The sequence below is a fragment of the Amblyomma americanum genome, chromosome 2 (genome assembly GCF_052857255.1).
Source record: "Amblyomma americanum isolate KBUSLIRL-KWMA chromosome 2, ASM5285725v1, whole genome shotgun sequence".
In the NCBI taxonomy this organism is placed as follows: domain Eukaryota; kingdom Metazoa; phylum Arthropoda; class Arachnida; order Ixodida; family Ixodidae; genus Amblyomma; species Amblyomma americanum.
The window spans coordinates 164,529,955-164,554,314 of NC_135498.1; the positions used below are offsets into that span (position 1 = coordinate 164,529,955).

Below are 24,360 nucleotides of genomic sequence, written 5' to 3' on the forward strand. Positions count from 1 at the left end.
AAGACAACTTGCAGAAATTCATCACTATTTCACGGACGAAAAATGCAAGGGGTTCTCGGAATGCATGAAGACGCGGTGCGCGAACATCAAAGAGAACTACGAGCTGATGATGAAGCTGGGTGAGTGAACTCTTTTCTACTGCCTTCCTTCGGAGCTGTTTGCTTGCAAATAGGTCTTGCTTCAGCAATTTTCCGCGATTAATACCCCTCATGGCTACCAGAATGACGCAATTTTTAGAAGACCAGTATTCTAGTTCACTATAATATTTACAGAACTGAAACCACCGCTTCCTGAATTTATGAATCCAAAGCCGGCCCCAGCTAAACCGGCTAAACGTCCAACAAAGTCCAATTCCCGTAAGTATACAAAGAGCTGTCACAGTGTCAGGTGCTGAGATAATTCTTTCGTTTATTTGTACAGCCACTTTCTTTCTTCATATGCTGAAGGAAAGATGCACTTCTCCGCCGCAGTTGCATCTCGGAGCGATATCGGAGAGGACCGTGACACTATATACGCTTAGAATGAGTTTTGTTCGACCTATATAGAATGGATGTTGGAAAGTGTGTTGAACCAATATTTCGTGGCAGTTCAGTAAACAGCTTTTCAGATATAACGATCGCGACAAGTTGTTAGTGCGAGCTGCTGCTTTCGATATGCAGATAATAAATACAGCGTGTAATGCAGTTAAACGCGCGCCGTAGAATGCTTATCGCAGCTAAAGTGGTGAGTTGTTCGAGCTCAAATTCCGCACAGAAATGGCAGTAGGTCGGCAGAATTGTTCTATGCTGCATTTGTTTTGGGGTACTTACCAGAATGGATAAAAAAAAAAAGTCGGATCTTCGCATCGTCTGCGGCGACGAATAAGCAAAGCTAGCCGTTATCTCGGCGATTGCACTGGTGGCGCCGTCTCGTTTAATAATAATAATAATTGGTTTTTGGGGAAAGGAAATGGCGCAGTATATCTGTCTCATATATCGTTGGAGACCGGAACCGCGCCGTAAGGGAAGGGATAAAGGAGGGAGTGAAAGAAGAAAGGAAGAGAGAGGTACCGTAGTGGAGGGCTCCGGAATAATTTAGACCACCTGGGGATCTTTAACGTGAACTGACATCGCACAGCACACGGGAGCCTCAGCGTTTTTCCTCCATAAAAACGCAGCCGCCGCGGTCGGGTTCGAACCCGGGTCTCGTTTGCCGGCTGTGGAGATTCGGCAACGGTGTCGCTTATCCCTCATTCTCAATTCTTCCTTTGTCTTTGGAAACTTCAATGAGTTTGGCTTTGACTACTGCGATGGCGAGCAGTATATATATAGTATTCTTAAGCAGTTTAAGGGACGATAAGATGCAAGCTAAACCGCGCAGTACATTGTCGCTGATTACTTGACAAAACAATTCACTGCGCCTGTTTCTTCTGAGAACAATAATAAGTTTTTTCAGATAATAATAGCAACTTTGAATCGCACTCAGTCCTCTAGATGAAGTTCAGTGTACCCACTACAGTCTACACAGTATAGACCGCCTAACAGCAGATTGAGAGCCCTAGCACTGCACTTCCACTGTCCAGTTTGGAGTTACCTTGTCTTCCAAAATTTAAATTATGGATTGCTGACCAATTCGCCAGTTTTATATTCATTTCTATCAGTGCAGAGTAGGCCTGATCAGATTGTGCCATTATTTTTTTTGGTCTCTGACAGTAGACAGACCCTTTAAGATGCAATAAGAACGTTTGAGACCATAGGACTCGTGAGGGCGAAGCAATGTGTTCTGAATGTATGGATGTACTGTAACAGCGTGCAGCACTGTGATATATTGTGTGTGTGATATACTGTAACAGTACAGTATGGGTTCTGTGCAGCAGTGTATAAATATTGCACTACACTACAGTAAGGTGTTACTCTAGTGTGCCTTTGGGTTCATCGTATATTGTGTAGCCTGCAAGAAAACTCAACTTCTCTGGCTGCTGCATTTTACGTAAAGTTGTAAATAAATGTGCAACTGCTCCCAAATACCGCTCTGAAAGGCTATCAACTTTGGCCCCGGAAGCCCGCTCAATTTCAAGACATTTTTCCTATCCTTTTGTTGCTGGAATTTACCTCCTGGCACCCTGTATTTGAGGGTAGACTACAGGAAGGAAAACCCTCGCGCATGACACCAGCCGGGCCATGATGGAAACTGGACGGGGTAGGGAGGGACTGTGTGCTTTCAACGTTTTAGCACTATGCGCCCCTCAGAAATATTCGCGAATTGGGCATGGGCCGTTGAATGCTTCAATACGGAATGGACACAATTGGTTTCAGTCTCATTCTTTGAACCGGCGGAAACTGATCTTATTTTAGAGTGCAATTACGCTTCGACATGAACATCGCATTAAGACGTGGCAAACGATCACACGGTATTATTATGTGTGCCATCAACCGCACTTTCTGACGATATCTGAGCTCTACCTACACTCGTGGACGAATGTAGCTGATATATTATTTCTGCAGTTTCGACCAAGTATTCGTTTCCTTTTTAAGCGTCATCTCTGTCTTCCGCTTCACACATTGGACCATGGAATATGTATTGCGATTTATTTGTGAACCTTATTATTATCATGCACGGCTGGCAAAGAACGCGAGCTCAAGCCACATGAAGAAGCCCGCTGCTCGGAGCCGTCAACCGTGGGCGCCTCCCGTCAAAAGACATCGTGCCGAAAGAAAGAGAGGACCTTCAGAGGATGGTTATCGTGCAAAGACACGTAAGTTATCAATTTCTTTCCCTTGCATGGTGGGATTTCTGGAGGAATCATTTGTCCGTTGCATCTGTTTATTTGCTGTAATGACGGGTGTTTCAGTGACTACTTTCAGTTTCCTAAAAGTGTATTCGAAATAGAAAATCTTTTCAGGAAAATACTCTCAGCCGCGGCAGATGCCAGTGATAACTTGGAAATCCTACAGATTAGATAGCTCATAACCCAAGATTTAATGACTGTCTTACCATTAGCTCGCTCTGAAGGTTAGTGGATTTCACCAGGTTATATTGCCTACCTCTGCCTCCCTCTGAATCGCACTATCATCTTTTGGCATTCTTTATCATTCTGTGGTTCGGGGTTAAACGCCTTTGATTTGCAAAATGTGGCCATTAAAAGCTTCTTCGTATTTTGTGGTTGAACGATTGATGCCACAATCTGACATATGCAGCTTTTCTAAACGCGTAAATGTATGAAGTATGTTTCTGGATTCACAGTGTTTTACACACACAAAAGAACCGTGATCTATCCCCATCTTTGCGACGAGCACGTATGCGCGCCACGTCGTAGCACCCAACATACCCCACCTTATTCGTCTCAGTCACCGGCGCAAATGGAGCTGACGACAGGCGCTATCCAAAGCATGCCGTCAAAGAAGCCAGCTACGCGGAGGACGGTGATGACAGTGACCAGGTTTCGTCCGGACAGCCATCGTGTGAGTGTGCGGGTTCCCGGACCCATCTCCACGAACTGCTGGATCCCAACCGGAGCACACACAATGCATTACTCCGCGCTGTTTTTGGACCAAAAGGGAGCAGAATTGCGCCGGCCGGCGCTCTTTGACTATTACAAAAAAGTGAGCGACACAGTAAGACTATTTCAGGCGAAAAATGGAGACTAGGCAGGGTTTTTATGCTGGAAACGCACTTTGCCAGCTGAATTTCCAGATGGAATGGCATTCTATTCGGGCTGCGGAAGAGATGCTTAAGGTGGAACTTTTCCAGCTGGGAGCAAGAATTCTGTTCCAGGTGGACACGATTTCTGGCTCTATAATCCAGCGGGAAACACACATAATTTATACAGGAATTGGAAGGTTTCCAGCTGGAAAGGCATGCATGAGCTTCAGTTGACTAATCCAGCCAGAAATTAGATTTTTTTTTACTTCTGAGATTTACAAGCTAATTTATTTGGCGAAAGTTAATTACGGACGCAATCACGCAGTTTTCAGCCAAGTTCTCGCCGATTCTCGCTGAAAGAGAGTCAGTCTGGGAGACAAAAAAGATAATATAAGAGCGAGATCTCGACACTCCAGCCAGGAATCAGCATAGCTTTGAGCGACGTTATGGGCGTAACTTTTGAAACATCACTTAATTACTAGGGATTATATCCGGTTTGATGTTTTACTCTGCTTGGGACTGCTGTTTGGTTTTTGTTTTCCTAATAGAATGTAGCAAATGGCACTTGATTGGTCTGTAGCATGTTTGTTTTTCAGCGCAGAATAGTAGCATTCCCTTAAAGCTGCTCAATGCGCACGATTCTATGCCACAAGCTATGCTTACAACTATCCTGGGATGAAATGCAGCCTCGCCAACCGAGACGTCTTCCAGCGGGTCCCGCTACCCGAGACGCCAGCGAAAAGAGATCAACTACATGGAATGGGAGGAAAACTCGGACGAGGATTACCCGTGTGAGGAAAACTGGGAAGAGGATTATCTGTGTGAGTTGTCTGCGAAAGCCGGTTCCTGGCTTCCAAAACGAGGATAAGAAATGCACACTTCATGAGTATTCATGAGTAAATGAGTATTCTAGTATAGCTAGTAAGGGATGAACATATGAAATGCAGAGTGGCTTGTCTACAGCGTCGGTAGCTTTTAGCACACACCTTCTTGGCTACTTGCACGCTTCACTTTATAGAGCGGCCAGTTGGGAAACTTCTTATACGGTTAATGTATGACGCACCGAAGGAGTGCCGTGATGAATTATTTTTATCATGGCCTGAATGAGCCTTGGGCACCCAGACACGCATATTTCACGAGAGTTTGATTCCGCTCCGGTCAGCGAGCATGCATATAAAATTCCAATGAGCATTGAAATTCCCTTGGACGTCCTGTAGACGTTCAGGCCTGCAGTGCGTCTGCAGGACGTCCAAGGAAGGTTCAGTGCTCATTGGGATGCGGCATCCTCACATCGTTTTTTCCTAACCCACGGTGTGGGTAATCTGCTTCCAGTTTGCGATGACTGTGGTATCGCCCATCCCGGCGACTGCCCCAAACACGGACCATTGACCCATGTCAGGGACGCGGAGGTAAGTGCCAAGCGTGCGAACTTTGGATGGTGAATCAAAAGCTGCCTTCAGACCGCGGTCGCATCTACCTGGTTTCGGCCGGCACATCAGGTGAAAGATACGGTGATCCGGTGAAAAATACAACAGCGAACTTGCCTAGCGAAGATGGTGCGGAGCGTCAGAGCGTGCCTTCGTCTTGTTGCAGGTCTCAACTATGACAATTCTCTCTCTGTCCTTTGATCGTTTTTTTTTCATTCTATTCCTAACTGCGTGGTTCCGGTTCCCACCTTGATCAAGACCGTTCACTGCACCTTTCCATTTGACTCCACCTGGCCGCATATCAGGCCTTCTTTTCATTATTTCGTCCCAGTGCATATTCATGCAAATACAAATGAAGATAGTTTTTGAGTCTGAAACTTCAGCTCCAGAGAATATCGGAAGTGTGGTTTGTGTGTTTCCAGTGCTGTGGGCAATGGCACTGCAGGCAGCCTCGAAACGGCCACGCAGTTCGCAAGTGGATGACGGGGACCCGCTACGCGCCAACAAGACCCTCCCCGAGGGCCTGTCCATCTGCCGTTCTACCATCAAAGGGGCCCAGTACGGCGTGTTCACCCTGAAACCACTGCCTAAGAGGGTGTAGTTTGGTTCTTACGAGGGCATCAAAATGGAGGACAACAGAGAGGGCAACGGCGACATCTTGGAGGTGCGTCGACAACAGGACCCCTTCATTTATTTATTTATTTATTTATTTATTTATTTATTTATTTATTTATTAGTACCTCAAAGGCCCCATTGAAGGGTTATTACATGAGGGGGTGGAATTTCAGCAGTACATTAAGGCAGTGGTTAGAGAACTTGTCTTCCCCGTCCTGCACGACAGCAGTTAAATAGTTACCAACAAGAAATATTTTCACTCAGTGGCCTACTGCCATCAGATATGATCAAAAGGAACTTTTCACTGAGTAGTCTCTTTCTACCTTCCAGGATAAACCTACATATCGCCCGATATACCATCGAAATGGTCAATTCGAAGCTCCCTAGGCATGATCTTCCATTTATTTATTTATTCACTGAATACTGCGGACATGCAGTATGTCCAAGCAGGAGAGGGATATACACAGACGGGAAAAAAGAAAGCAAATACGATAGTACCGAACAATATAGATATCGCAAAATAAGCAATGCAAAATTACGATTGAAAATGCGGCTACAGTACAGCTACTAAGCCAACAGTGAAGATATCAGTACTGATTAGAAAGCAACGGAGAGTTCTCTGGTAGAGCATTTCATTCAGAAACTGCGACTGCCAGTCGAGCTCTCGAGCAAGGAATCGTCGGTGGCGGCAGTAAGTTTGGTCCATCCATGCCGGACCATACCCGTAAACCTTTTTTTGCTTGGCGAAATGTCTCCATGTATGAATTCTTTCCGGGCAAAAAGTATCTACTTTGGATGAACGCTGACGCGGGAAACGTTCAATGCACCATGCTACTTCTGTCCCTTTCACTTTGTAGCTATGGACTGACAAACCTCGCGACAACTTCAGGCTGCAAAGCAGTTAATACTATCGACTCAGGATACATGACACATGAGCCTAATTTTAACACCACAAGGTTAAGGATCTCATTCTGCAGAAAATCCGTTGTCGGTGGCGTTGTGAGCGAAAAAATTTCCAGAGAAGCAACCTAGGTGGGTCACCCTGTTTAAGTGACCTTGTGGCGTCATCACAACCTGCCCATCGAATTGTGAGCAAACTGGCTACCGTGGTAGGTGGCAGCTAAATTAATGATTGGTCGCGAGAGGTTGCTTGGGAAGACCAACCTGGGTAGCAAAAGACCCACCGGTGGCAGCACCTTCCATCGCAGGGCAGTGGCGCATCGCTTAACCACTGTACCACAACGCCAGGAGGGGTGTAAGGACTTCCAGAGATCTATGAATCTAAAGTCGAGAATGACTAATTCAGGACATATGGACATTAATCGATTACAGCTATCACATCATACCGTTAAGGCGGAGCTTAAATGTCATCGTAATTTTTTAAGTGCATTTGTTTTGGTTCTTGGTCATTGTGGTCGTCCAGCAGGGCTGCGTCATCAGCGGAAAGCCGTGACCGATTTTAAAGGACTAAAAGAAAAGAAACAAAAACGAAATGTCATAAAAATAAGGCCCCTGTACTGTCCTGTAGTTTTCATCAGGCTAGCGGCGGCTACTGGAGACTGAAAGGCAAATGCTTCAAATGATTTGAGAGTATTTCAGAGCGCCCCAAAGCTAAAGCTGGACAGAACATCCAGCTGAGTTTGTTCCCGTTTTGTACGCAGGTCTGCAAGGATGGGGAGGTGTTCCTGGTGGATGGTCCGCTGGACAGATCCAACTGCCCTGTCCACAAGAACAGGACCTGGTGTCCTTCAGCCGTTACGGGAACATATACTACCAGACACCCAAGACCGTGGGTGCCGGTGAGGAGCTCCTCGTGTGGTACGGTGAAGCGTTCGATCGGGAGCTGGGGCTGCTCACAAAGCGTCGAGGTTTTCATGCCAGGGAAGAGCAGTCGCAATTGGATAGGGTGATCTGATGTAGGTTTTTCATGGAGAGAGACACTTTGCATTTCGAATGCTCATGAGAAATGCATCACTGCAGAAGAGCTTTATTAAAAAGATAGGGATGCCAAGTCGATGTTGGCGTCAATCGAGAAGGAAGTTTGTTCAATCACAGAGACCACAGTCACTGGCAACGAAGCTTTTGTAATCTAAGAAAGAGAAAAAGCGAAATACAGGTGTCGCCCTCCACGGCCCATTTCGCAAGCATTATGCGTGCATCGACACGGAATTCCGGTCGCGGATGCCAGAGGCCACACTGCATCACTATTCACTTTAAAACAGTGGTAACCCGCTCTTTTCGGTATTGACGTCAAGAGTTTTAATCGAATGGTGGGAAGACTTAAATACAATCTTCTTGGCGGTGAATGCGTCCAGATGGGCTGGTAGAGCACCGGACGCTTATTTCGGAGGCCGTGGGTTCGGATACCACTGCTGACATGTGGTTGTTTTTTCTGCTTCTTTCTCTTTAAATTTTAATTATTTAAAATATTCGATGAACATCACCAATTAAAAAGATCCCCATATGCTCCCCTAGGATGTCAGCTTCCGTCGTGTCCGTTCATTAGAGTATGCTTGAGTATCTGCAGCGCTCACCACTGCTTGCTGCTTTCGCAGCGCTAGTCGAGGCGTGGCAGAGAAGGCCAAGTGGCACGTGCGCCACGGGAATAGAAAATTAACTATTATACTTTAGTACATCAGCTTACTAGTTAAAGCTGTCCACCAGTTTTCTGGGGTCCGGTAACACTGCAGGTTTTACTATGCCGCAAAAGCCATACTGGTACCTCGAAAAGCCTATTTTTAAAATTTATGGCCGGGCTTCCCTGAAACATATGGTATATCGCCTCCCAGGTAGGGCGCCTAAGAAAGGCCTACGTTACCAGATGACGTACTCTTCGTAAGGGTCTCATGGAAGCGTTAGGAAGACGTTTAATAAGGTCCGGTAGGTTTTCAGGGCGACGTCCTCCAACCCTCGTCTCCCTTCGGCGTCGTCACTGGCATGGACGCTCATTTCTTCAGCTCTTTTGTCACCTCAGAAAATTTCAGCCTTGAAACAAGCACCAGATATGGTAGTAAAACGGCCAGCGTTCATGCAGTTGTTTCCGATAGTACAGAGGCGCGCTGGTGGTACTTCGCACAACCAACTGCACAAGGTGATTAAAACAAAGCTCCTCCTGCGGTAGCTCAAAAGTGGCCTCAATTTTGACACTTATTTTCCCGCCTCTGGTGTCCAATAAATAATAATAATAATTTGTATTTGGGGAAAGGAAAATGGCGCAGTATCTGTCTCATATATGGTTGGACACCTGATCCGCGCTGTAAGGGAAGGGATAAAGGAGGGAGTGAAAGAAGAAAGGCGCCGTATTGGAGGGCTCCGCAATAATTTCGACCACCTGGGGATCTTTAATGTGCACATACATCGCACAGCACAATCTGGGTGTCCAATCTTCAAATTCCGGTTTTTGAGGCTGATATCCACCTCCTGGTATGGGTATGACTGGCGCTGGCGCCGATGAGAATCTGGCACCTGGCGCGGCAGCGGGTCTGTCGCCGACCAATCCTTCGTCATATATCGCTTAATTGAAGGCAGGGACCGCATGATTGTTCACTTCTCGACTTCATTAGAACTGCCAACATTTTTCATTTATTTAGCCATCATTCTTTTTCAACCATCATTACATACCCCTTTTATGCTCCCCAGAAATAAATAAATATCAATTTGTAAAATGAAACAAACAAACAAGAAAGCCACGTTAACTCTTCTGTGCATGTCTGTAGACGTGAATTTGAGATAGCTCGCGATAAGTGCTGAAACTCTAATTCGTTCCAGAGCTAATTATCTGCTGTTCTGCCCACAGAAGACGGAGACAGTGAGGCCAGACTGCAACCGGTCTTTTCCTGCGACACATGCGGCGAGCTCTTTTCTGCACAAGACCACTTGGAGAAGCACAGGTGGCGCAAGCACCCGCAGAGGCCACAGGAAAGGCACCGCTGCGCCCACTGCCCCTATTCGAGCGATAACAAGTAAGACACGGTTTGACATCTCGCCTCGTTTTGGTTCTCTTCTGTCAGTTTTTAATTGGGAGATAAATATGTCCTGCCCAATTAACTGCTGCCGACACGATTCAGAAGTGCCCGGGCCCTACCCCGTGATCGCGTGCGCTACCGAGCGCACGCCGACCAGGGCGGGCCTTGTTCTGCATGGGAACAAAGGAAAAACACTCTGGCTGACACAAAGAGGCATTTATTGCTACAGCAACAATAACTTAGCTAGGAACAAATTACGCGAAGGAATGGAGGTCGTCCGACTCACCAGCACGGTTATGAGAGAATGTTTGTCCACGCTAGGGCAAGTAAGAAACTCCGAGGCTGGAAGGGATGAGATGCGGGAGAATGTTTCCAACACGAGGCCACGCCCCACTGGCGGAGAGCGGAGTGCAGCGCCGAACAGTCGATGCGCGCCGAGTTCCCGAGCGAAGATCAAGCGCTATGCCCTATACACGCTCGCAGCAGTCATTCAGTTTGTGGTGCCCATTTCGCTGCAACGTCGGCGCCCTCCCTTGTTAGTAAAGTAACTAGAAATTATGGAGGGCCCATCGTGGGAACCAAACCAAAGGGGACGAATCCCCGCAGTTAATATGTAGATACACCTGCGACTTGCCACAAACAGTGCTGTTTCAATATTCATATTCAAGAAGGGCAGGAAGGGGTGGGGGCAGCAGTTCGGTGTTTCAAGAGGGAAGCGTTCGAACACGATGGAGTTGCATTGAAAAAATACTCCCTTATTTTGCACTCTCCTCCCAGACGAAGTATTGTCGGTGAGAGGTGGATCCGCGGCCCCGTGTGGTAGCATATATGCATGCAGTGGGCTTTTTTTTATTTTTTCACCTCTGCGCAGTCAGTGAGGCTGACATGCTCACGGTGTCAACTCTTTCCTCCTCCTTTCATTCGCTTCCACCCAGAGCTAATGTCGTCCGACATCAGAGGACCCACGGGGGCGAGCGTCCCTTCGTGTGCCAGGTGTGCGACAAGGGCTTCACACGGCAAGCACGTCTCAAGCTCCACCAGCTGGTCCACTTTGGGGGGAGGTCGCATGAGTGCCCCGAGTGCGGGCAGCGCTTCAGCCAGGTGTCTAACCTGGCTACTCACCGCAGGGTGCAGCACTGTGTGGACAGTGTTGCAAATGGGTTGCAAGCCCCAAGGGTAGCGTTGGCCTGGCGGCCTGGGGCAAAGATGGAAACATCCGAAGGTCCCGGCAAAGGATGAGTCGACTGGCAACAGAACAACTTGTTTATTCTGGCATCGCAAAAGAGCAGCCGGTCAGGGCGACCACGTTACTCGAAGGAAGAAATCGAAGTCCCTCCGGCGTCCGGGGCAGCTCCCTTTATACCCACGGAGTCGAGGGCAAGAAGGAACGGCTTGGGATGAGGCGCCCGATACGGCGACGCTCTGACATGTTCAGACGTGACGTGCGCGTCCGCCGGGCCGGCGCCGGTCAGACCTCCTCGCCTCCCAGTTGGGGAGCTCCTCTCCCCGGCTGCCGCGCTTTGACAAGCGTGGGCACCAACATGCACACACACACACACGCACGCACGACGACACGTGGCACTGAAACCTGCCTGGACGCGCTTGGCGGGAGGCGTTGCGGCAGCGATGAACGGGCCCAAAATGACCGCCACTTTGAACGAAGCCGCGGCGTCCGTTGCATCCGCGCCGGCTATACCGCGCGTCGTAGGCGAGACGTAACAGACCGCCCCGCCGGGAGAAGGAGATCCCGATGGTCAGGGGACTGCATCCGCGGTCCAGAGGGATGTCGCTCGATGATGCTCGTAATCGAAACCGGTCGTCCCTTGACGTTGCTTGAGCGCAGCGCACAGAGAAGGCCTCGTTCTCGGGTTCAGGATCACATAGGACACTGCAAAGTCACTTCGGGAGAGTTGCCATTTTTGTGCTCGTTCCCAGCAAGCGTTAGAACTACGCCGAAACGCAACCGCTCAGTCAGCAAGCACGAGACAACCCTCACTAAGCTCTGCCAGGCTCTTTCCCCTTTTATACTACTGCCTAGTTCCTTACAGTAGTCAAGCAGCACTCAGAACGCGTCCACAAATTGGAAAATTGCACTAGAAAGCACATAATCACTTTGAAACACTAAACAAAAGCAATATGTTAAAAATCCTGCCTCAGGAAGAAAACATCAGTAACCAACAAGTTTGAGGCGGATTCCTACGTTAGGGGCTTCGACTTAAGCCATCGGCGTTACCGTTGAGACTCCCCTTTTTGTAACGCACCTCAAAGGAATATTGTTGCAAAGCGAGGCTCCAGCGCAGGAGGCGGCCATTTTTGGGAGAGATGGTCTGCAGCCATTGGAGAGGGCAGTGATCCGTCTCAATGATAAACCTCGAGCCGGCTAGGTAGCATGACAATTTCTGAACGGCCCACACGAGACACGCACACTCTTTCTCGGTGGCGCTGTACGCCTGCTCACGACAGGTCAGCTTACGACTAGCATACAGGACGGGGTGTTCCACTTCTCCATTGTCCCTTTGGCACAGTACAACGCCCATGCCTCGCTCACTAGCATCGCACTGAACAACGAACCCTTTTGTGTAGTCTGGCGATTGTAGCACAGGCTGGCTTGTTAGGGCGCTCTTTAAGGCGCTAAAAGCTCTTTCCTTTGTCTCGCTCCAGACGACTGTTTGGGGCTCTGTTTTTCTTAGAGCATCCGTCAGGGGAGCCGCGATATCGGAGTACCTGGGGATGTACCTCTGATAGTAGCCGGCGACACCTAAGAACGACCGAATATCGGTCTTCGTGCGCGGTTGCGGGAAGTCTCGCACAGCGGCCACCTTTATTTCAGAGGGGCGGCGACGACCCTGTCCAATCACGTGACCGAGGTAGACAACCTCGGCCTGTGCTAATTGGCACTTGGGAGCCTTGACTGTCAAGCCCGCTTCGCGCAGGCGGGTTAGCACTGCCCGCAAGTGTGCCATATGCTCAGACCAGGATGCGGAGAATATCGCTACGTCGTCTAAATACGGTAAAGCGAATTCTTCCTGTCCCCGCAACACTTTGTCCATGAGGCTTGAAAAGCAGTATGGCGCGTTCTTCAAACCAAAACTCAAAACTTTAGGACGGAATGTTCCCATTGGTGAAATGAACGCCGCATACCTACTAGCCTCTTCTGTAAGTGGAACCTGCCAATAACCCCTGACAAGATCTAGGGTGGAAATAAACTGAGCGCTACTAACTTTCTCAAGGCGCTCCTCGATGTTAGGGATCGGATAAATTTGATCCTTAGTGATGGAATTAAGCCTGCGGTAGTCGACGCAAGGACGGGGTTCCTTGCCCGGTACCTCAACTAAAATCAAAGGGGAGGTATAATCACTCTCACCCGCCTCAATAACACCGAGCTGTAGCATTTTCTTTACCTCAGCCTCCATAATATCGCGCTGGCGGGGTGACACCCGGTACGCCTTGGATCGTACTGGCTCTGGGGAGGTAAGTTCTATATCACGAGTAAGGACAGAAGTCCTACCAGGCCTCTCAGAGAACTGACCTTGAAACTCTTGTAAGAGTTGGTGAAGTTCGGTTTTCTGCTCAGCCGAAAGCGGTGCATTAATGATTAAGTCACTAATGACCTGATCAGTGTCTTCCCTGTTCGTCACTGAGCCTAGTCCCGGAAGCTCGACCGGAAGCTCTTCAGGAACGTTTACCATCATACACACCACTGCTTCCCGTTGTCTATAGGGTTTGAGCAGATTACAGTGGTAAACTTGCTGTGCTTTCCGCTTTCCTGGCAGACTCACCACGTAGTTAACATCCGACAGTTTTTGAACAATCCGGGCTGGGCCCTCCCACTGCACGTCGAGTTTGTTTTTTAGCGATGTGCGCAATACCATTACCTCATCGCCCACCTCAAAACGACGGGCCCTGGCTGTCCGATCATAATAAACCTTGGCCCTCTGCTGGGCCTTTGCCATTGCTTCACCTGACAACTCCTGTGCCCTTTTTAAGCGTTCGAGGAGACTAAGCACGTACTCGACCACGACTGGGTCGTCGCCCCTGCCTTCCCACGAGTCTCGAAGCATGCGAAGCGGAGACCGCAGCGAGCGACCGTACACCAGCTCAGCTGGCGAAAACCCCGTAGCCGCATGCGGCGCGGTCCTTAATGCAAACATCACCCCAGGCAGACACAGCTCCCAATCACTTTGTTGCTCAAAACACAATGCTCTCAACACGCGCTTCATGACGGAGTGGAGCTTCTCAACGGAATTCGACTGTGGGTGGTACACTGAGCTGTGTAACAGCTTTACCCCACACCTTTCGAGAAAGGCTGTCGTCAAAGCGCTGGTAAACACTGTGCCCTGATCTGACTGGATTTCCGCAGGAAAACCAACTCGCGCAAATATGGACAGTAGTGCATTGACTATCTCAACTGAGCTGAGTTCTTTAAGAGGCACTGCTTCAGGGAACTTTGTCGCTGGGCAGATCACAGTCAAAATGTGTCTGTACCCCATGGTTGTTACCGGCAGAGGTCCCACTGTATCAACAACGAGCCGTCTAAAAGGCTCCGTAATGATAGGTACCAACTTCAACGGCGCCCTCGATTTGTCCCCTGGTTTGCCAACCCGCTGACAGGTGTCACATGTCCTCACAAAGTGTTCTACGTCACGAAAACACCCTGGCCAATAGTACTCTTGCAAGAGACGGTCCTTAGTCTTCTTAACTCCTAGGTGTCCGGACCACGAACCGCCATGCGACAAGCGCAACAGATCCTGACGGTAGCACTGAGGCACGATCAGCTGATCGAACTCGACTCCTCTGCGGTCTAGATACTTCCGGTACAGGACCCCACCTCTTTCCACAAAACAAGCATTTTTCTTGGTGATACCTTCTTTGACATTGCAGCGCACGTTTTCTAGGCTGCCATCCTTTTTTTGCTCTGCTATCAAAGCCGACCGGCTGACTTTTAGCAACCTATTAAGTCCATCGGACGTAGGCGCGATGAGCAAATCTGCAGATAGCTCTTCTAATTTTCCCGTGTCGGGCATTTCCTCTCCAGTACCTGGTGCCTTCAGCGCTACAGGCTCAATTTTATTCAGTTCGGACGTGTTCTGAGTATCAGCTTGCTGCGCCTCCGACCCTTTCTCATTGTTCGACAACGTCGGCCCCGCAACTACCGCCTTTGCAGCGAGCTCCCGAACTCTCGATCTGGTTAAGGCCTGAACGCTAGCCTCACCAAACAAAAGCCCCTTCTCGCGCAGGAGGTGATCGGACCTGTTCGAAAATAGGTACGGGTACTGGGGGGGCAGCATAGATGACACTGCGGCCTCCGTCTCAATTGCTCCGAAAGGTCCTTCAATAAGCACTTTTGCTACGGGCAGACACACGCTGTGAGCTTCCACGGCTTGCTTGATCCATGCGCACTCGCCCGTGAACATATCGGGTTCTACGTAAGAGGGGTGAACTACATCCATTGTAGCTGCGGAATCACGAAGCACTCGGCACTTTTTCCCGTTCACGAGGAAGTCTTGCATGTAAGGCTCGAGAAGCTTCATGTTCTCGTCAGTGCTGCATAATGACAAAAACACGACTTTTGTTTTTGTTTCTGGACACTGCGCCGAAAAGTGACCCGGCTTCTGGCACGTATAGCACACACGCGCGCTTGCCTCGCCTCGAACCGCTTTCTGCGTTCGGCTTCGGCTGCCGTTGTCTCCTTACGTTCGGTCGGACTGCTTTCACTCGCATCCACACTACGCGTGTCCCCCCTTGCTCTCATGGGTGTGAACTTCGGCCTCTCAGACTTGGAGCCAAATTCACCCTTTTGACCGTCCTTAGCTCCGCGAGCCCGACGCGTCACAAACTCCTCGGCTAGCTCGGCGGCTTTAGCCACTGTACTAACGTCTGGCCTATCCAAGACCCAGTACCGCACGTTCTCAGGTAACCGACTATAAAACTGTTCCAGCCCGAAACACTGCAGAATTTTCTCGTGGTCACCAAACGCTTTCTCTTCTTTGAGCCACTCCTGCATGTTTGACATAAGCCTGTAGGCAAACTCTGTATATGACTCATTTCTGCCTTTTTCATTTTCCCGAAACTTCCGACGGAACGCCTCCGCTGACAGCCTGTACTTTTTTAGCAGACTTGATTTCACTTGGTCGAAATCCTCTGCCTCCTCTCTCTTCAAGCGAGCGACTACGTCGGCCGCCTCGGCGGGTAACAAAGTGAGCAAGCGCTGTGGCCACGTTTCCCGAGAGAACCCCTGCTTCTCGCACGTTCGCTCAAAGTTAACCAGGAACAAACCAATGTCCTCTCCAAGCTTAAATGGCCGCATCAGGTCAGTCATTTTGAACGATACCCGTTCTCCTGCACCGTGTGCCTGACTTCCATTACGAGCGCGTTCCATCTCTACCTCGAGACGCTTCATTTCCAAAGTGTGTTGACGGTCGCGCTCGTCTTTCTCTTTTTGTTCTTTACATTCGCGCTCGTCTTTCTCTTTTTGCTCCCTCTCCTCAATGGTCTCAAGGCATTCCGACAGCTCGTCATCCTCAGCCTCCAACTCAAGAATAGCCCTTAGCAGTTCTGGTTTTCTGAGTTTGTCTGAGACATTCAGACCCAACTCTCTTGCAAGCTCCAGCAATATCGGTTTGCGCAACGACTTCAAATCCATGGCTGCTCCGAATGCTGCTTTCTCTACTGCCTACTATTGTCTTGCCGCAAACTAACCCGGCAGCAACGACAACCACAATTACCAGCTCTGTTTCTGACACTAACAAAAGCCTGGCAAAACTCAGAAGAAGAAAGTCCCGCACTCACCAAACCTCGCAGCCAAGAATTCAGTGCAGTCGTTCCGCTGCAGGCAACCAGTCATCACACAGGGCTCGTTGCACTGCTCCCGGATGGTCGTTGTGCTGCTCAGCATACAGTTGACCGCATATCTTCGCTGCTGGCCTCCGTTGTCGGGATCTCACCGCTGGCAACCAGTTGTTGCAAATGGGTTGCAAGCCCCAAGGGTAGCGTTGGCCTGGCGGCCTGGGGCAAAGCTGGAAACATTTGAAGGTCCCGGCAAAGGATGAGTCGACTGGCAACAGAACAACTTGTTTATTCTGGCATCGCAAAAGAGCAGCCGGTCAGGGCGACCACGTTACTCGAAGGAAGGAATCGAAGTCTCTCGTTGGCGTCCGGGGCAGCTCCCTTTATACCCACGGAGTCGAGGGCAAGAAGGAACGGCTTTGGAAGAGGCGTCCGATACGGCGACGCTTGAACATGTCCAGACGTGACGGGCGCGTCCGCCGGGCCGGCGCCGTTCAGACCTCCTCGCCTCCCAGTTGGGGAGCTCCTCTCCCCGGCTGCCGCGCTTTGACAAGCGTGGGCACCAACATGCACACACACACACACACGCATGCACGACGACACGTGGCACTGAAACCTGCCTGGACGCGCTTGGCGGGAGGCGTTGCGGCAGCGATGAACGGGCCCAAAATGACCGCCACTTTGAACGAAGCCGCGGCGTCCGTTGCATCCGCGCCGGCTATACCGCGCGTCGTAGGCGAGACGTAACAACAGTGGGGCTGTCTCGCACCGGTGTCCCCGCTGCGGAAAGGGGTTCATCCAGAAGGGCAGTCTCAACAGGCACCTGACTAAGCACACGGGGGAGAGGCCCCATGCCTGCTTACATTGTGGGAAGAGGTTCACTGAACGGGCTCATGCCCAGAGACACGAGAGGGTGGTGCATCGCCGCCAATACCAGCTACACTGCCCGCACTGCGGGAGAGGGTGCCGGGATCTTTCCGATATGAGAGCCCACGTGCGCGCATGTCGCGGCTCCGCTGGGGATGATCAACCACAGTACAGCGATGAATGAGAGACTCAGTGCAGGTGGAGAAAACCGAGGAAGGGAGGAAGTACGCTAGCCGTAGAGCCGACGTGAAAGAATTGTAAACAAACAAGGAAAGGACAAGCGAAGGCAGTTATCCTGAGCGAGCGCTCCTCGTGTGCCCTGTCTTGTGTGCTTTTTCGTGAAATTTTAACATCTGTGAAGAATTACACAAACTAGAATTTGTTTTAGCACAGAAAGACTCCACACGAAGAAACGAGCTTGACACTACAGAGTGCTAACTAACAACTCGGTTTTTATTGACAGATCGCTTGCTTTTAAACAGCAGCTTCTCGTATCAACAAAGTGAAAGAAAAGAATTCAATCCAGTCCTCCTCGAGAGACGACGGGATCTGATTTGATCTGATATGTCCGCATGTGAATTCTTTTCTTTTACTTTGCTGATACGAGCAGCTGCTGTATAAAGGCAAAAGAGCTGTCAATAGAAACCGAGTTGTTAGAGCTCTGTCCTGTCAAGTTCGTTTCTTCCTGTGCTGTCTATCTGCACCAAAAACAAATTCGAGTAATGCACCAACTAGCCTCCAAATACGTTCTCGCCAGTTACAACAACCAGCCCCACAACAAGCTTAAGGGGGGACGCGGCTTTCAACTCGCGAAAAATGGTCAAAAAAGCGATTTTTTGAAATATTTATTTTCTGCTTTTACAAGTCATATTTTGTGTGATACAAATTTTCATCGTCGAAAACCATCAAGAAGTGCGCCAAATCATTGTTTTGATGATCAGGGGTGGCGGAAAATTTCTTCCAAGTAGCGAAAAAAACGCCACTTTTCAAGCCCCGATCTCTTGGCAACCGCCCAACGTAGCGCGGCCATCTTGGTCTCTATGGAAAGCGCGTTCGTCCGACTTAAAATTGCCCGCCTCAGCGGTCTCCTTGGAGCAGAAGCAAACGCATAAAAAGCAAAAGTTTTGCGGTCGCACGGTAATTTCTGATTGGCTCCGCACGCCACGCGACAACAGCGCGCTGCGCAGTTGGTCTCCTTGGCGGGTGCGTCGTCTGCTACACGTGCCTCTAGACCCTGCGGCTCCGCTGCTCGCCGTGTCCGTGGGGTCCGTCATTTGAGCAGAGAACCTCTGCTCGCCGTGTCTGTCTCTTACGCAGAGCATAGTTTCGAATACGCATTACGTGGCCGCCATGTTCGTCAGTACGCGCGGAGCATAGTTTCGGAAACGGCTTTCACTGGCGATCATGGGTCGGCGACCTCTGAAGTACAAGACGGCGCGTGCCTATGGCACCCGTAAGCGAAAATCGCCGATGGTGAAGAAGTCGTCTGCTTCAAGTACTTCTGATGTGCAGCACACTGAAGAAGTTACGGGAGCGCAGGCGAGTACTTCGTGCGTGGCTACGAGTGTTGGTGGCGCCGCTCCAGAGCCGCTGCCGAGCACTTCACACGCGAACGAAACATCGTGTGCGAGCACGGGGGGCTCTTCTGAACTTTCTATTCTGCGCTCTGCATCGCCGGAAGCATCAAGTGATGAAGGCACCGCGCATGTCGCGGGTTCTCTCGGCACTTCACGCGACGACGCCATGCCGTCCAGGAGCACCGGGCGCACCATTCAGGTGCACCTGGAGCCGCGTTTTGTGTCAGAAACATCAAGTGATGAAGGCACCGCGCATGTCGCGGCTCCTCTTGGCACTTCATGAGACTACGCCACTCTGTCCACAAGCACCAGGCGCACCATTCAGGTGCACCTGGAGCCGCGTTTTGTGTCGCCAGAAGCATTGCAGGAAGCTGCCGCAAAAGTGCAAGCAAAGCTGAGTGCCGTGCCCGCGACCGCGCGGAAAATGGAACTGACGGGTGACGGCGAGGCGCTTGCTACTACAGAACAAACGGATGAGTTTGTTGTTGTACAAGTCACGGCCCTAAACGCGCTTCTCGAGAATGCCAAGTGCCAGCAGTGCTCTCAACCAGGGCTTTCGGTTCGGCTGAGAGCAAGGTTTTGGTTGGCAGTACAATTGGAGCTAACATGCGCTTTCTGCGGTATCGTCGCAAAGGAGTGGTCATCACCACGGAAAGAAGGCCGCAGAATTTTTTACGTTAACTTGAGGGCTATACAAGCTGTAAAAAGCATTGGCAAAGGGTCAACAGCTTTGAACGATTTCTGGTCGATAATGAATGTCTCTCACAGAGGGTTACACCACGAGACATTTCAAAAATATCTGAAATCTGAATTTCGACTGGCCAGAGAGACAGCTGCTGCCAAAATTTTTTCTGATGCTGTCGCAGCTGTGCGCACTGTTTACATCGAGATGGACCCTACCTTTAATAATAATATTACAGTTGTCTATGATGGGACGTGGTTGACACGTGGCCACATGTCCCACATAGGTGTTGGTGCTGTCATTGAGTTTTACACGGGACTGGTGCTCGACTGTGTCGTACTTTCAAATCGGTGCCACGGATGCACGGTGGGCCCCAAAGAAGGAGATGACGGTTATCAAGAGTGGAAAGCATCCCACATCTGCCAAAAAAACACTGATGTTAAATCTGGCAGAATGGAAGTTGAAGTGGCCTTAATCTTATTTAGAAGGTCCCTTCAAAAGCATGGTTTGCGATACACAAACATTGTTTGTGATGGGGACAGTGGAACCTTCTTGGCACCCTGCGGAGACAAGACATATGGTTTTATCTCCTTCACAAAGGAGGATTGCGTCAATCATGTCAAGAAAAGGATGGGCACAGCCCTGCGTGCTTTTGTCATGAAAAGCAAAAAGGGTCGCCCTATTGGTGGAAAAGGTGGCCTCACTCAGGCTTTAATTAAGAAGTTAACAAATTATTATGGCAAGGCCCTGCACGATCACGACAACGTTGAGGACATGCAGAAAGCTGTGATGGCAACTTTTTATCACGTGACATCTACCGATGAACACCCACGTCACGAGCTTTGCCCCCAGGGACCACACAGTTGGTGCTTGCACAGAGTACTGTTCGACACTTGGGCTGCAAACTGGCCAACATGCTCTTCGCAGAGCAGCGGAAAAGAAAGGCAGCGAAAGCACTTCAATCTTGAGGCAAGGCATCCAAGAAGCCCCGTGTTAACCCTTTCGCTGTCGCGGACATACCGGTACGTCTTCGCGCTCCCCCCCCACAGTGTCACTGACGTATCGGTACTTTCTCTATCGTGCGTTTAAAATTTCGTGCCTGAGCGCAAAGCTGGCGCTCCCGGACTGGCCGCGCCATCTGTTGAATCTTTCTACAAGTTCATATTTTCGCCGCGCACTGTGTTGGTGCTTGTATTGAAGAGTACGGTGTGACTGCCACTCCTTCCTCTCTCTTTGCTGAGTGGCGCGGTCGCTCCGCGTTCGCTAGATCATGCGCGGCGCGCGTGTGTTTATGGGTTCAAGGGTTGTTCTGCCATCTCCGCTGGTTTGAAGGTTTTTATTTTTCTTCTGTTGGCGTGTCTGCTGCGGCGCATCAAGTTCAGGGGAACGCGCCGTTGCCTCTCCGAAAAGAGACCGACACATGACTCGATTGCTGCTTTCGCTCTCTCGCCGTACCCTCGCTTCCGGCTTGCAGCAGTAAACGTAAAGCCCCTCAAACTTTGCTTTAGCCTTTTTCCATCTACCTCTTGATCACACAACGTCCCATTTCTCTCCGTTGTGTGGGCGATTGAAAGCGCATCCTCCCTGCGCGTGGTTACTTTCGGATGGCTGAGCGTGCGGGACCTTCGTCTGCTCATTGGAGCGGTGGCTCTTCCGATTCTGAATACGAGCCGAGCTCGGATTCGGACTCGGACAGCGTCTCATCCGAGGAAGAGGTGAGTGCCGCATCGTCAGATTCGGGTGTTGAAATGGCGGGACCATCATCCCGGAAGCGTGCGCGGCAAATGGAAACTATGTGGAAGAAAGGCGATTTCTCACCGTTGTTTCCTTTCGACGCGTCACGTTCAGGACCGTCCGTGAGTGCAACTCTTCAACCGGATGCGCAAGAAGGTGACTATTTCAAGGTTTTTTTTGGTGAGCCAGTCGTTTCACACATCGTGAATGAAACAAATCGGTTCGCGCGAGTGAAGACAAGCGCGCAACGAGTTGCACGCAAGTCGCGGCTGAGAGCTTGGGTGGAGACAGATGTAGCAGAAATGTACTGTTTCCTTGCGGTCGTTCTGCTGATGGGCCTGATAAGAAAGAATGCCCTGCAAGACTACTGGAGCACGAACCCTATGTTGCACACACCATTTTTTTGCAACCATTTTTTCGTTGAACCGCTTCCTGCTCCTCCTGCGGCTTCTCCATCTGAACGACTCCACTGATATCGCAGATCGGCTGAGAACAGTGCGGCCATTTATGGAAGCAATTCAGAGCAAGATGAGTAGCCTACTAATTCCTCACCAAGACCTGTGCATAGACGAGTCTATGATGCCATGGAAAGGGCGGCTGTCATTTCGGCAATACATTCCTTCGAAGAGGCACCGCTTTGGTGTCAAGTTCTTTGTTCTTTGCGATGTCAAAACCGGCTACATTTTGAAATTTGTTGTGTACACTGGAGCGACGACAAACATGACCATGGTCAAGGATTTGGGATTTTCTGGCTCCATCGTTCTAGAGCTACTTGAAGACTACCTCGGCAAAGGACATTCGCTATTTGTAGATAATTGGTACACTAGCCCAGCATTGTTCAACTGCCTTCAAGATAAAAAAACCAACACATGTGGAACTGTTCGGACGAACAGGAAGGGGCTTCCAAATTTCTCAAAAGAGATGAAAAGGGAAGTGGAGTCATATCATACCAAGATGCTTCTTGCGCTCAAATGGCATGACAAGAGAGATGTACATGTACTAACGTCGATGCATAATGCACGTCTGGAAGACACAGGGAAGGTGGATAGGGTAACAGGCGAGAACAAGCAAAAGCCCGCATGTGTTGTCGAATACAATATGAAGATGGGATTAGTGGACAAGACGGACATGATGATGAGTTTCGCTGAAAGCATTAGGAAGAGCCTCAAGTGGTACAAAAAGTTTTTTTTTTTCATATTATGGACATGTGCCTTCTGCTGTGACATGTGACTGCTGCCTGTCATCGCCGTGCCAAGCCGCTACGGGAGATGGGAGCTTTGTCAAGCCGCGTGCGCGGCTTTTTTTCCTTTCTCCTCAGCCATTGTACATGACTGAAATAAATGCAAAATGAAATGAAATGAAAATGAATGCCTTCACCTTGTGGCGTGAAAATGGTGGACGAAAAACATTCGGCGAATTTCGCTTGAATGTCGTGTACCAACTGATACAAGAGTTCCACACTGCTAGGAGGAGAGATGGAAAACGGAGCGGTGATGACCCGACGAGGCTCACGGCACGACACTTTCCCCAGATGGTTCCTCCGAGCGAAGCCAAAGGGAGCCGCACCCAACGGAGGTGTCACGTGTGTGCGAACACTGTTCGAGGGCAAAAGAAAAGGAAAGACACCCGTGTGATGTGCGCTGAGTGCGACAAAGGCTTGTGCCTGGACCCATGCTTCAAGATCTACCACACTCTCAAGAAGTATTGAGCAGTGTTTTTTTTTTTCATGTTATCCTCATTTATCTCATTTATAGTCAGGCTGATGATGATGATGATGTTTACCAACAGCTGCAGAACACTGAAATGTGCATATTCCATTGACTATTTTATTTGTATACCAACAATAATCAAAAATAAATTGCTATGCTCATTCCCTTTTATGCTCGTTCCCTGAAACCAAGCCGACACTGGGGGTGCGTCACGTCCAGAAAGGCCCGACAGCGAAAGGGTTAAAAAGGACACAAAAGACTACAACCCCGGTGCCTTTTGATGAGTGAAATAAAAAGTGCAACTTTGGAAGCCATTTTCTCAAAACTTTTTTTTTTTTTTGTCATTTGCTCCGATTGTTCCGCTGATTTCTTCGTGACCGCAGAGGCTATTTTGATGCGGCTTTTTTCACTGTATTCCTTGAGAAATGGTTCAGGTCTTGACATTCTTGGTTTTCCGACACCCCGTTTGCTGATTTACTGATTCGACTAGTTGTTCACTGTTTAGATGCCCATTGTAAAGTCTGGTCATAAAATATTAAAACTAAAAACTTTTACATTGTAAACAAAAAAAATCTAAGAATGTCATGACCTCATCCATTCATATTGGAATGCAACACACTTTGAACAAGTCTTCTATCTTATTTTGCAAGTCGCTCAAGCCTGGTACAAGAAGAAAAGGAGGAAAATTTTATAAATTAAAAAGTTGGTGCGATATCAGTTTGAAATTTTTATGGTAATATCACGGAAGCATTACCAGTAACCCTGCCAATTTTTTCAGAAACCATGAAGAAAGGAAAGTTGATCCCGACTGCCACATCCCCCCTTAACTCATCCTATGCAAATATTGGGGAGCAATTAAGTACACTTTGCAGAATGCTGAGGACCTACGACTAAAACTATGGTGTTTTACCAGCGCAAGAAGACGCGGACGGAAGAACACGGACAAAGACAAATGGGCGCTGAACTGCAACTTTATTTTGGAAAACTGCAAAACCTTACATATATACCCTCAGAGCTACCGTCAATTAGTCCGTGTTCCTTCGTCCGTGTCTTGCGCTGGTAAAACACCATGGAAAACCAACTAGCCCGCCAGTTGACGCTGTGCGATAAATCTAGCAGCGTTGCGATCTCTCGGCGGGGTCGATATACACGCGAGGGCAAAATAATAGTTTTCTTTCAGTGAACATGTTAATAGGGTGATTTTCAGCAAAAGCTAAACAAAGATTTCCGTGACCAATTCATATTTTCATATACTGATACTCTAAACAGGCATAAAAATTGCACTTGCCCGACATGCAGTGGTCTACGCTGCACTGCAGTTTCTAAAGAACAACAAAATGAAAAACCTGCTCGAATATTTTATTAGCTTAAGTTCTC

The 24,360-nt window shown here is 49.3% G+C and overlaps 1 protein-coding gene across 8 annotated transcripts in view; it reads left to right on the plus strand.

The window, feature by feature from the left end:
• Positions 1-137: 137 nt before the first annotated feature.
• Positions 138-24,360, plus strand: part of LOC144121939 (uncharacterized) — a 42,934-nt gene continuing 18,711 nt past the window's right edge. For 2 of the 8 annotated variants that reach the window (XR_013312745.1, XM_077655406.1), the window contains exons 1-5: positions 368-2,734; positions 4,308-4,442; positions 4,954-5,030; positions 7,325-7,462; positions 9,460-9,625. Coding sequence is in view for 6 of the 8 variants with exons in the window: in XM_077655406.1 (XP_077511532.1) it covers positions 2,548-2,734; positions 4,308-4,442; positions 4,954-5,030; positions 7,325-7,462; positions 9,460-9,625 (703 nt within the window). In the remaining 2 variants the exon portion in view is untranslated. The other 6 variants (XR_013312746.1, XM_077655407.1, XM_077655405.1 and 3 more) reach the window with 5 other exon arrangements.